Source organism: Tamandua tetradactyla, chromosome 10 (assembly GCF_023851605.1).
Source record: "Tamandua tetradactyla isolate mTamTet1 chromosome 10, mTamTet1.pri, whole genome shotgun sequence".
Lineage (NCBI taxonomy): Eukaryota > Metazoa > Chordata > Mammalia > Pilosa > Myrmecophagidae > Tamandua > Tamandua tetradactyla.
Window position 1 is genome coordinate 33,378,880 of NC_135336.1, and position 13,140 is coordinate 33,392,019.

The following is a 13,140-nucleotide window of genomic DNA, read 5'->3' on the forward strand; positions in this document are numbered from 1 at the left end:
CTTGTGCAACTTGTGCTTTTAGGGCCTGTTTGAGTCCGAACTCATATATACCACTTCCATTTAATGATAGAATGTGGCTGTGCTGTGCCCAACTTAAATGACTTGATGGGTTAGTCAACACCCAGTTCATGATGGGCAGTTCATGTCTCATGGTAACTTGATTTAATAGCTTGGTTTATGATTAAATGTTCTGTCTCTACTAAGGCCCAGTAGCAGGTCAAAAGCCATTTCTCAAAAATAGAATAGTTATCTGGAGAGGATGGCAGGGTTTTGCTCCAAAATCCTGAGATCTGTGCTGTGATTCTCCTATAGGTACCTGACAAAGGTTCCAAGTTTAAGTAATTCTGATAGCTGGCATGCTAACCACAGGGAGTGGGTCTATGCCCAGGTGTTTAGGGAGAATTTGGCTGCTAAAGTGAGAAAAGGCCACAAGGAGAAGTCAGAAGTCAGCAGGAACCTGGAAGAGAAAGAGAGTCATTGCCATGTGATGGGAAAGCCAAGGAACCCAAGGATTTCCTGCCAGCCAGAGTGCAAACAACCCTTTTAAGGAAGCAAACCTAGTTAACCCCTTGATTTGGTTTCTGGCTTCTGAAACTAAGCCAATAAATTCCTGATGCTTAAGCCAACCCATTGTGTGATATTTGTCACAGTGGCTTGGCAAACTAAGAAACAAAATTTCTATCATCCCCTAAAGTTTCCTTTTGCCTCTTGGCAGTATACCTCTCGCTTTGTACCTGACCCTAGGCAACCACTGATGTGCTTTTTGTCACTGTAGATTTGTTCGCATTTTATGTAAATGCTATCATACACTATTACTATTTTGTGTCTGACTTCTTTTACTTACTATAATTATTTTGAGATTAATCCATGTTGTATATCTCAATCACTTTTTATTGCTGAGTAATATTTCATTGTATGAATGTTTAACCATTCATCTCTCGATGGACATTTGGGTTATTGTGAATAAAGCTGTTAGTGACATTTGTGTACAAGTCTTTGTATGAATGCAAGTCTTATGTGTGCACATAACTTTTTGTTTCTCTTGGGCAAAAATACCTTGGATGTGGGATGACTTGTTCTATGTTTAAATTTTTAAGAAATTGCCAGTTTTCCAAAGTGGTTGTGTCAGTTTACATTCCCAAAAGCATTGTAGGAATGTTCTAATTGCTTCACATCCTTGTCACATTTGCTGTTGCCATTCTTTTCCATTTTACCCATTCCAGTGGGGGTGTGTAGTGGTATGCATTGTGGTTTCATTTCTCTGATGTTCAAAACATTTAGCATTTTTCCACCTGCATTTTGGTCATTCATATGTCTTCTCTGGTGAGGTGCCCAAATACTTTGCTCATTTAAAACATCGGGTTAGTTTTGTTATTGAATTCTAAGAGTTCTTTATGTATTCTGGATACAAACTCTTTTGTCTGAGATTATTGTAATGTTGCATCATTTTAAAATAATGTTTTGTGACCAATGGTACTAGCTTAGGTGCTTAAAAAATCAGTATGAGTATTGTACCATAGAGCCATTCAAGAACAAACTTATAAACCTAGAAATCTGTCAAGCTAGGCCTGCACTTTGAGGGTGTCCAGCACCTTGCAACCAAGGAGCCCAGGACATTAAACCGTATTTACTCTTAACAGTCAACTGTAATAACTTTAAAAATTGCCATCCATCTCTTTTACTGAAGCAGCAGTCAAGTTTCTCACCGTTGTCCAACATACTTCTTAAAATCGGAGTTAAAACACCTCAACACATTTTGTAATATAGGGAAGGTGTCTTTGAAAATATTCAGGAGTCATTTATCAACATTCTTTGCGGTATAATAAACTGGTTATTTCTAGTTGGCTTTAAAGGTGAATAAATGTCCACGAAAAGCCAGAACAGAGGTTACAGCCTTGGGTTCCTAGATTTTCCCCAAAGCAAGGCGCCCGGTGGGCATGCGCATCACCGTCCTCCCGGCGTCCGCCCGCCGGGAGGAGGGGTGATGTTGCTGTGGTAACCGTGATAAACAGGCCTTGGGCAGAAGAGGAAGGAACCCGTGGCGGCGGTCTGCACCTGAGGTAAGTGTAAACTGCCGCTGTCCAACAGCTCCCACAGCTTCCCTCTTAAAATCTAGAAGCAAGTCAGAGAGCAGTGAGCCCCTCTTGGGCTTCTGTTATGCCGAACCAGTGTTCCCCAGGCTTTGTTTGCGGGACTAGTGTATATTCCTACTCCTTCAGTTCAGTTCAACAAACATTTGGAATGACGGGCATATACAGGCACAGAGCTAGACACTCTGTGTGTACAAAGTGGACACAGTTTTTGCCCACAAGAAGTTCATAATCTGGCCGGGGCGGAAGACAGCCAGACCCACCAGGGGCACGAGTTACGAGGGGTACGAACAGATCCAGCTAAGCCAGAAGCAGGGAGTGTGGTGGGGAAATCTCTGCTCTAGGGTTAAGCCACCCGCCCCACACTTCGCTGCGTGACACTCGACAAGTTGACCACTGTGTACCTGTTTCCTCATTTCCGAAAAGGAAGATGGTAATGCTTACATCGTGGGGCTCTTGTTTTATCCTACAAGTAAGTAGGATAATGTAAGTAAAGCATATGCATGGCACACAGTAGATGCTCAATAAATATTTGTTTCATAAACAAGGAAACACATAGCAGCAAAAAAAGTATTCAGTGTATCCAGGCAATCAGGGTGGCTACTGCAAAGACTTTTGGAGAAGAGGCTAGTGAGGGAGTGGGGAAAGAGTGATGGGAAATGATGAAGGTCCTGTGATGAAATCTTTATGCCATGCCAGGGGCCGAGCTTTTATTCTGTGGAAATAAGAAACCATTGAAGATTTTTAAACGAGAAAAGTGGCATATTAAAAGCTGTGTTTAGAACACAAGAGGCAGCGTAGAGATAAGATTAGAGAAAGGAGAGAAACTGTTGTAATAGTAGGGGTGAGGCACCATAGAACCAGACCACAAGTGATGACAATGGAAATAGAAAGGAAAGGATGAATTTGAAAGCTTTAATAACAGGATATGTGATAACAGAACCTGGAAAACAACTGCATGAGTTGGATGAGGGTGAGGAATTCAGAGAGTAATTGTTCTGCTTTCTGTTCTGTAAAATTATAGTGATGGTAGTGCTTACCTTATGGGGCTGTTTTGAAAAATATGTGAGATAATATGTGTAGAATTCCTAGAACTGTTTGATACGTACTAAACATTCAATAAATATGAGTTATTATTCTCCCAGCAGTTATATTTCTCACTGCAAATTAAAAACTGAGAGTCTATTTTTATGTATCAGTCTCTTGTGGGTCGTAACATGACCAGCTCTGGAACACTACTGAGATTGAGTATCTGGGCATGTGAAGGTAAATGAAGCCCACCAGACCCTGGGCTCTTGTGAATTATCCGGGTAATGAGACTTTGGGGAGCACTCTGGCTTCCAGCTGATCTTCTTCTGGCAACATAAACTTCTGCGTCACTGTGGACTATGATTTTCTTTTTCCTTTGCACTTCTTCAGAGTTAACTCAAAACTGGGAAGTCTACCAAATGAGTTAGTTAAGCAATTAGCCATGGGCTGGACCAATGAGATTAATTTAATGAAATGAGATTTAAGATAGTTCTGCAAATAGACTTCCAAACCTAGCAAGTTAATCTACATAAGATAGGACATGGTTAAGAAAACACCAATAAAGTTTAGTGATTCTATTTGGTTACGGACTGGTTGTGATGAATCAGTACATGATGGTCCCCATCTACACCCCTCCTCCCAAATATAATGTAATCTTAGGCTGCCTTTGAGGAAATAAAATGTCCCCAAGAAGATTAATGATAGTCCCTTCCTTCTGGGAAGTATCTAAATCCTGCAAAGACGATGCAAAATTGGAAGGTATATATTATGCTCTGAGAATTAACTACTTGGGATATCAAGATAATAAAAGGCTTGAAACTGTACAATTGAAAAACAATGGGAAGACTTGGGATGTTTTATCTGGGAAAAGAGAAGATCTGGGGAGAAATAAGAGCCAGCTACAATTATTTGTATGGCTGTAGTGCATAGAAATATTTGTTCTGTGTGTTCCCAGAAGAAAAAACAATGGTCAAGTGGATCCAAATTACAGGAAGACAGATTTCAGCAGAAGTAGAACTGAATCAATGGAATGGGCTTACACTCTTCAATGTTTAAACTGAAGCTGATTGATCATCTCTTAAAGTCATTTATTCAGGGATATATTATACATTCTTCCATTCAAGCATTTTATATCAAGTGCCTATATTAACTCATTGATAAAACAAGCTCATAAAGTTATTACATTTTACAGATGAAAATACTAAGACATGGAAAAGTTAAGTACTTATTTAATATTTCACAGCTAGCAAGAGGAAGAAGAAGGATTTAAGTCCAATTGGACTGAATCTAGCTCAAAGTTCATTTAGTCTAATCAATACACTAAACTGCCTTTCTAATGGTACTAGGCTGGATAATGCAGATGTGTGACCTATATTGAGAAAAGATGGGATTAGAACACAGCTGTGGTGGTGTGAAGCTGTAAGTACCCCAGAGGAAAAAACATTTTCTTAAATCTAATCCGTTCCTGTTGGTATAAACCTGTTGTATTTAAGATCTTTTGATGAAGTTGCTTCAGTAAAGGTGTGCATCACCTTAGTCATGTTGTGTCTTAATCCTATTACTGGAGTCCTATACTGGAAAATGAAATTCAGACAGAGTGAGAGAAAGCCATGGAAGCAAGGAGCTGAAATCAACGAAACCTGGAAGAGAAGGGAGAGACCGACAGACGTCACCATGTGCTTTGCCATGTGACAGAAGAGCCAAGAGTCACCAACGACCAGTTCTTCAGAAAGAAAGCATTACCTTGATGATTCCTTGATTCAGACGATGACAAATTTGTCTAGAGAAAGGGAACCTGTCACTTTATTTTGCTATTTTGCAAAATTCCCTGCTGGTGTCAGTACCTTCCTGCTAGTGAAATAATCTCTGGTATTGCGCAAAAAGGATTAACAGCACACATGGTGCTAGGTGCTTGTGGATTTGTTAGGAAAAAGAATCTGTTAAAGATTTCTATTTGATAGCAGTATCCCTTTCTCTTTTTAATTTTGCCTTTAGAGAGGAAATGAAGGAACCAGATGATCATGATATGGATGGGGAGAAATCAGATAAATCAAAGAGTGCCTCTGGAAGGCAGTCTCAGGGATCTTCTAAATCTGGATCAAAATGTAAGTGAAGGTTATAATATACATTTATGTTTATTATTAAAATTATTTAAAATAATTGTTAAAGAATACTTATCTGAATTTATAGAACAGAAATGGTTTACTTATTTAGTTATTTTGCTAAACTTAAAACTAATTTCTGTAAGAGCATAGCCTGTGTTTTGTTTTGTTTTTCTAGTTTCAGATCTTTATTTTTTCACAAAACACATATCCACATTTAGAAATAACTCTAAGTCTTATCAGGTTTTTAAAAGACAGCATGTTTCTTTTTTAATTTTCTTAAACTTTTTTATTGTATTGTATAACATATATACAAAGCAAAGAAATAAAAAAGCAATAGTTTTCAAAGCACTCTTCAAAAAATGGTTACAGTATAGATTCCAGAGTTTGTCATGGGCTTCCATAATCTCTCATATTTTCCCTTCTAGCTGCTCCAGAATATAGGAGGCTAGAGGGCTTAAATAGTTTTTTATTATCACAATTGACTTTTTCTTCCTTCTTTTTTTTTTGTGAACAATAATATATCTACAAAAAAGCTATAAATTTCCAAGCACAGCACCACAGTTCTTGTAGAACATATTTAAGACTTTGACATGGGTTACAATTTCACAATTTTAGGTTTTACTCCTAGCTGCTCTAAAATACTGGAGACTGAAAGAGGTATCAATTTAATGATTCAACATTCATATTCATTTTGTTAAGTCCTCTCTTCTATGTGTAATTCCACCATCACCTTTGATCTTTCTGTACCTCATTGGGGTTGTTTGGGCTATATAAATTATAAATTTTTGATATTGGAAGGGTCTGTCACTAATATGGGGGAGGGAGTTGGAACTATCTGATGTTCTGGAGAGGCTGGGCTAAGTTTCAGGACTTATCTGGAACAAGGACCTGTCTGGAGGTTGTAGGTTTCTGGCCCATTACTCTAATGCCTGGAACCCTTGTGGAACCTTCTATATTGCCCTTGGTGTTCCTTACATTGGCTGGAATGGACCTGGTTGGGAGGTGACAGGTTATGATAGGTAGCAATGTCTAACTGAAGCTTGTACAAGAACAACCTCCAGAGTAGCCTCTTGGCTCAATTTGAACTCTCTCTCCACCATTGATACTTTATTAATTACATTTCTTTTCCCCTATTTGGTCAGGATTTAATTGTTGATCCCACAGTGCCAGGTCTGGATTCATCCCTGGGAGTCATCTCCCATGTCTCCAGGGAGACTTTCACCCCTGGATGCCATGTCCCATGTAGGGGGGAGGGCGGTGATTTCACTTGCAGAGTTGGGATTAGAGAGACTGAGGCTACATCTGAGCAACAACAGAGATCCTCCAGAAGTAACCCTTAGGTATGCCTATAGGTAGTCTAAGCTTTTCTGCTACCTACATAAGCTTCACAAGAGTAAGCCTCATGATCGAGGGCATGGCTTATTGATTTGGGTATCCCTAAAGTTTGACACAGTATCAGAGGATTCCCTGATGGTAAGATTTAATAGTTCCATAGTCTTTCTCCTCTCCCTCAGGGAACTTTGCCAATACTTTTTGATTATCTGGTTAATATACTCTAGGATGTTTCCAGACATTACAGTAATCTATACAGGATTAAAGGACCTCTTTCTCATTTTGTGCTCTCTGTTTCAGTTGTTCAAATGAGCTATACAGATAGGTTGAATTAGAATATGCACTACAGAAAATTTCAGTTCCAGATCAAATAAACTTTTCCTCCATTAGTCTCAAAGAGTATGTGTGATTCTAAAATACAGGCACTGTCTTCCTTATCCCTATGTTCTAAATTACTTTAACCCCAACCTGTTCAGCTTCATTCTTACGTCTAAATATTGTTATATATATAAAACAGCATCTCAAAATCCAGAAATAATAATCACCACTCCGGACTCAGTGTCTGTTCTAAAAGCTTACAGTCTAGGCCCCTGTTTTCTTATAAGCGTTTTCTCAAGGTGACTGTACCAATGTTATTTTTTTTGTTTCTGGCTTATTTTGTCTCACCACATGTCCCGCATGTTCATTCACATCGTTGCCTCACAACATTGTTCCTTTTTGTAGCAGCACAGCCTTCGTTCACGAGTATACACCATTGTTTGCCATTCTACTTCTCCATCAGTATAGTCTGTGTTTTAATCATTATTTTATCTCCAGCTCCTGGCACACAGAAGTTACTATCATCTCAGTGTTGAAATGGCCTGTTCGCTCATCATGTCCTTATCTCTCCCAGAGGTTCTAAGTTTTCAGTAGAATTTTCTAATAGAGAGTGGTGGGTGAAAGCTGGACTGTGGTTTTAAATTCTGGATCTACCATGTAGATATGCTTGATCTTTCTGTGCCTCAGTTTCCTCACCCATTAAAGCAACAACTCTGAGTCATTTGGATTTCATAAACTACAAATAGAAAAGAAAATAGGGAATTTTGGAATTAGGATTTTTAACTGATGGCTAGCTCTTCCTTACTGGGTATTATGGTGCTAGATATGTTAATGGAATACTAAGGGGAATCTTGAATTTTCAGGTTCTAAACCTATGCATAGTTTCAGGAATTTAATTTTAATTATGAATTCAATTTCTTTGCTAGAGTCTGTCTATCTTGAATAAGCTTTATTATTATTATTATTTAAAAAATATTTTTATTGGCAAATCCTCACACATATATAGTCCAGACATGGTATGCAATCAGTGGCTCATGATAACATCACACTAAGATCATTTTTTAAAACATTTGTATCACTCCAGAAAAATAGAAAAAGAAAAAAGAAAAAACTCACACATACCATATGTCTTACCCTTCCCTCTCATTGACCACTAGTATTTCCATCTACCCAATCTATCTTACCCCTTATCCCCCCTATTATTTATTTATTTATTTATTTATTTATTTATTTATTTATTTATTTATTTTATAGGCATGTGCAGGCTCCGGGAATTGAACCCGGGTCTCTGGCATGGCAGGTGAGAATTCTATGACTGAGACACTGTTACCCACCCCTACTTATTTATTTTTTATCCATATTTTTTTACTCATCTGTCCATACCATGGATAAAAGGAACATCAGACACAAGATTTTCACAATCACACAGTCATGTTGTAAAAGTTATACCTTTATACAAATGTCTTCAAGAATCAAGGCTACTGGAACTCAGCTTAACAGTTTCAGGTACTTCCCTCCAGCCACTACACTACCCCATGAACTAAAAAGGAATATTTATATAATGCATAAGAATAACCTCCAGGACAACTTCTCAACTGTGTTTAAAATCTCTCAGCCGCTGAAAGTTTATTTTGTCTCATTTCTCTGTTCCCCCTTTTGATAAAGCAGGCTTGCTTTCTTAATCCCATGATGTGGGTCCTGGTGAATCCCAGGAGTCCTGTTTCATGTTGCCAGGAGGATTTACACACTTGGGAGTCATGCTTCACATCAGGGGGGAGAGCAGTGAGTTCATTGTGGAGTTATTTTAGAGAGAGAGGCCACATCTGAACCACAAAAGAGGTTCTCTGGGGGCGACTCTTAGACACAATTTTAAGTAGGCTTATCCTATCTTTTGCAGAAATAAGTTTCACAGGGGTGAACCACAAGATTGAGGGCTCAGTTTATTGATTTGGTTGTCCCTACTGCAAGTAAATAAAATCAGAAATGGAAGAGAACACAAAACCACTGACCCTACAGAAATAAAGAAGGTAATGAGAGGATAGTATAAGCAACTATATGCTAATATATAGACAATGTAGATTAAATGGACAACTTCCTAAAGAGGCATGAACAATCAACATTGACTCAAGAAGAAATAGACAATCTCAACAAACCAATCACAAGTAAAGACACTGCATCAGTTATCAGAAAGCTCCCAAATAATTGGAGCTAAGGGATACAGATTGTGCAACAGGACTGAATGTAAAAACTCAGAAATGGACAGCACAATATTACCTAACTGTAATACGATTATGTTAAAACACTGAATGAAGCTGAATGTGAGAATGATAGAGGGAGGAGGGCTGGGGGCACAAACGAAATCAGGAAGAAAGATAGACGATAAAGACTGAGATGATATAATCTAGAAATGCCTAGAGTGTATAATGATAGTGACTAAATGTACAAATGTAAAAAATTTTTTTGCGTGAGGAAGAACAAAGGAATGTCATTACTGCAGGGTGCTGAAAATAGATGGTAATTCATATTTTAAAATTTCAACTTATGTGTGAGACTAAAGCAAAAAATGTTTATCTGGTGCAAAATTTGTATTTTGACTAGTGCATTTCCTAATGTAACTTGGTAGACAGCTTAATTGAACAACATAAGTACATAGAACCTTGAGTAGGACATGAGACTGTTGGTTTGTCCAGAGTGATGCCCCAACAGATCCCAGAGTGATTTGAACAGTGAATAGGAGAGTGTTTGCAAAGTGTCCTTCAGGGAATTGTGAGAAAGGGGGAAAATTCAATTTCCCCAAGTTGAATTCTTGATATTCTCACAAGCAGTGCAGACAACCAAAGCTATGGGCTAAGCCCCCAATCTTGGAGTTTGTTCATATGAAACTTGACCCCACAGAGAACAGGTCAAGCCTACTTAAAATTAGGCCAAAGAGTCACCCCCAAGAGAACCTCTTTTGTTGTTCAGATGTGGCCTCTCTCTCCAGCCAACACAACAAGCAAACTCACCACCTTCCCCCTCTCTATGTGGGACATGACTCCCAGGGGTGTGGACCTTCCTGGCAACGTGGGACAGAAATCCTAGAATGAGCTGAGTTTCAGCATCAAGGGATTGAGAAAACCCCTAGAGTGAACTGAGACTCAGCATCAAGGGGTTGAGAAAACCTTCTCGACCAAAAGAGGGAAGAGCAAAATGAGACAAAATAAAATGTCAATGGCCGAGAGATTCCAAACAGAGTCAAGAGGTTATCCTGGAGGTTATTCTTACGCATTAAATAGATATCACCTTTTTAGTCAAGATGTAGTGGAGAGGCTGGAGGGAACTGCCTGAAAATGTGGAGCTGTGTTCCAGTAGCCATGTTTCTTGGAGATGATTGTATAATAATGTGGCTTTCACAATGTGACTGTGTGATTGTGAAAACCTTATGTCTGATGCTCCTTTTAGCTACCTTATCAACAGACAAGTAAAACATATGGAATAAAAATAAATAATAGGGAGAACAAATGTTAAAATAAATTTAGATTGAAATGCTAGTGATCAGTGAAAGGGAGGGGTAAGGGGCATGGTATGTATGCATTTTTTCTGTTTTCTTTTTATTTCTTTTTCTGAGTAGATGCAAATGTTCCAAGAAATGATCATGATGATGAATATGCAACTATGTGATGATATTGTGAATTAATGATTATATATGTAGAGTGGAATGATCAAAAGTTAAGAATGTTTTGTTTGTTTGGTGTTTTTTGGTATTTAAAAAAAATTAAAGAGAAAAGCTCCCCAAAAAGAAAATTCCAGAACCAGTTGGCTTTACATGTGAATTCTGCCAAGCATTCAAGAAATAATTAGTACCAATCCTGCTGAAACTCTCCAAAAAAAAAAAAAAATGAAGAGGAGGGAAAGCTACCTAACTGAACTATGATGCCAATATCAGCCTAATACCAAAGCTGGACAAAGATAGCACAAGAAAAGAAAATTACAGACCATCTCTTTAATGAATATAGATGGAAAAATCCTCAACAAAATACTTGCAAATCGAATCAAGTGGCACATTAAAAGAATTATACACCATGACCAAGTGTCATTCCAGGCATGCAAGGATGGTTCAACATAAGAAAATCAATTAATGTTATAAACCATATCAACAGATCAAAGCAAACCACATGATCATCTCAATAGATGCATAAAAGGCACTTGACAAAATTCAACACCCTTTCTTGATGAAAACTAAAGGAAGAAATAGAAGGGAACTTCCTCAACATGAAAATGGGAATATATGAAAAACCCATAGCTAACATCATATGCAATGGAGAAAGACTGAAAAAAAGATTTTCCTCTGAGATCACAAACAAGACAAGGATGCCCACTGTCACCATCATTATTCAACATTGTGCTGGAAGTCCTAGCCAGAGCAATTAGACAAGAAAAAGAAACAAAAGGCATCCAAATTGGAAAGGAAGAAGTAAAATTCTCACTGTTTGCAGATGACATGATTCTATGTGTTGAAAATCCCCAAAAAACCTACAGCAAAGCTATGAGAGCAAATGAATGAGATAGAGCAAAGTGGCAGGTACAAGATCAACACCCCCAAATCAGTAGTGTTTTAATACACTAGTGATGAGTAATCTGAGGAGGAAATCAAGAAAAAATTCCGTTTACAATAGCAACCCCCAAAAATAAAATATTTAGGAATAAATTTACCTAGAATACAGAAGACCTATACATAGAAAACAAGAAATTGCTCAAAGAAATCTTGGAAGACCTAAATAAATGTAAGAGCATACTGTGCTCATGGATTGGAAGACTAAATATAGTTAAGATGTCAGTTCTATCCAAACTGATTTATAGATTCAATGCAATACCAATTAAAATCCAAAAACTCACTCTGCAGAAATAGAAACACCAATAATGAAGCTTATTTGGAAGCGTGCTCCAAATAGCTAAAAATATCTTGAGAAGGAAAAAATGAAATGGGAGATCTCACACTACCTGACTTTAAAGCATATTATGAAACTAGAGTGGTCAAAACAGCATGGCATTGGCATAAAGACAGATAAACTGACCAATGGAATTGAATAGAATGTTCAGATATGGACCTTCTCATCTATGGACAACTTATCTTAGATAAAACTGTCGATTTTTTTAACCTCCATATTTTTGTGTTTAGCCTCCATATATGTGTGAATTTTCTGGCCCTCTGCCTGTTATTGACTTCCAGCTTCATTCCTTTATTATTTGAGAAGGTGTTTATGTGGTTTAACTATTTTTAAATTTATTGAGACTTGCTTTGTGACCCAGCATATGGTGTGTCCTTGAGAATGATCCATGAGCCCTTGAGAAAAAGATGTATCCTGCTGATGTGGGGTGTAATGTTCTGAAAATCTCTATTAAGTCTAGCTAATAATTATTGTATTATTCAAATCCTCTGTTTCTTTAATGATCCTCTTTCTGGATGTTCTGTCCATTGATGAGAGCAGAGAATTGAAGTCTCCAACTATCATGGTAGAGGTGTCTGTTTCTCCCTTCACTGTTTTCAGTGTTTGCCTCAGGTATTTTGGAACACTCTGACTCGGTGCATAAATATTTCTGATTGTTATGCCTTTTATTGAATTGTTCCTTTTATTAATAATAGTGTTCTTCTTTGTCTCTTTTAATTGTTTACATTTGAAATCTAGCTTTTTTGGATATTAGTATAGCTACTTCTGCTCTTTTCTGATTGTTGTTTGCATGAAATATCTTTTCCCAACCTTTCACTTTCAACTTAGTTTTGTCTTCGGTTTAAAATAAGTCTTCTATAGACAGCATATAGATGGGTCCTATTTTTCAATCCTTTCTGCCAGTCTATGTCTTTTGATTGGGAAATTTAATCCATTAACATTTAGTGTTATTACTGTAAAGGCAATACTTTCTTCTACTGTTTTGCCTTTTGGATTTGATACGTCATACCTAGTTTTCTTTTTCTCCTTTTACCTTTACCAATAGTCTTCATTTCTACATTCTTCTCCACACCTCTCTCTCCTGCCTTTTCCTATCTGTCTGTAGTGCTCCCTTTAGTGTTTCTTGCAGAGCCAGTCTCTCGATCACAGATTCTCTCAGTGATTGTCTGAAAATGTTTTAATCTCTTCCTCATTTGTGAAGCACATTTTTGCTCTATATAGAATTCTTGGTTGGCAGTTTTTCTCTTTTAGAATCTTAAATATATCATACCACTGCCTTCTCCTCTCCATGGTTTCTGCTGAGAAATACACAATCTTACTGGCTTCCCTTGTATGTGA

At 37.7% G+C, this 13,140-nt stretch overlaps 1 protein-coding gene across 4 annotated transcripts in view; it reads left to right on the forward strand.

Moving 5' to 3' along the window:
- The first annotated feature begins 1,887 nt into the window (after positions 1-1,887).
- The window catches only part of CFAP44 (cilia and flagella associated protein 44), a 152,837-nt gene continuing 141,584 nt past the window's right edge, over positions 1,888-13,140 (forward strand). Inside the window, exons 1-2 of one of the 4 annotated variants that reach the window (XM_077118366.1) lie at positions 1,888-2,060; positions 5,115-5,224. In XM_077118366.1, coding sequence (XP_076974481.1) covers positions 5,122-5,224 — 103 coding nt within the window. In that variant the 5' untranslated portion in view covers positions 1,888-2,060; positions 5,115-5,121. Of the gene's footprint in view, positions 2,061-5,114; positions 5,225-13,140 lie in introns of those variants that run through there. The other 3 variants (XM_077118363.1, XM_077118365.1, XM_077118364.1) reach the window with 3 other exon arrangements.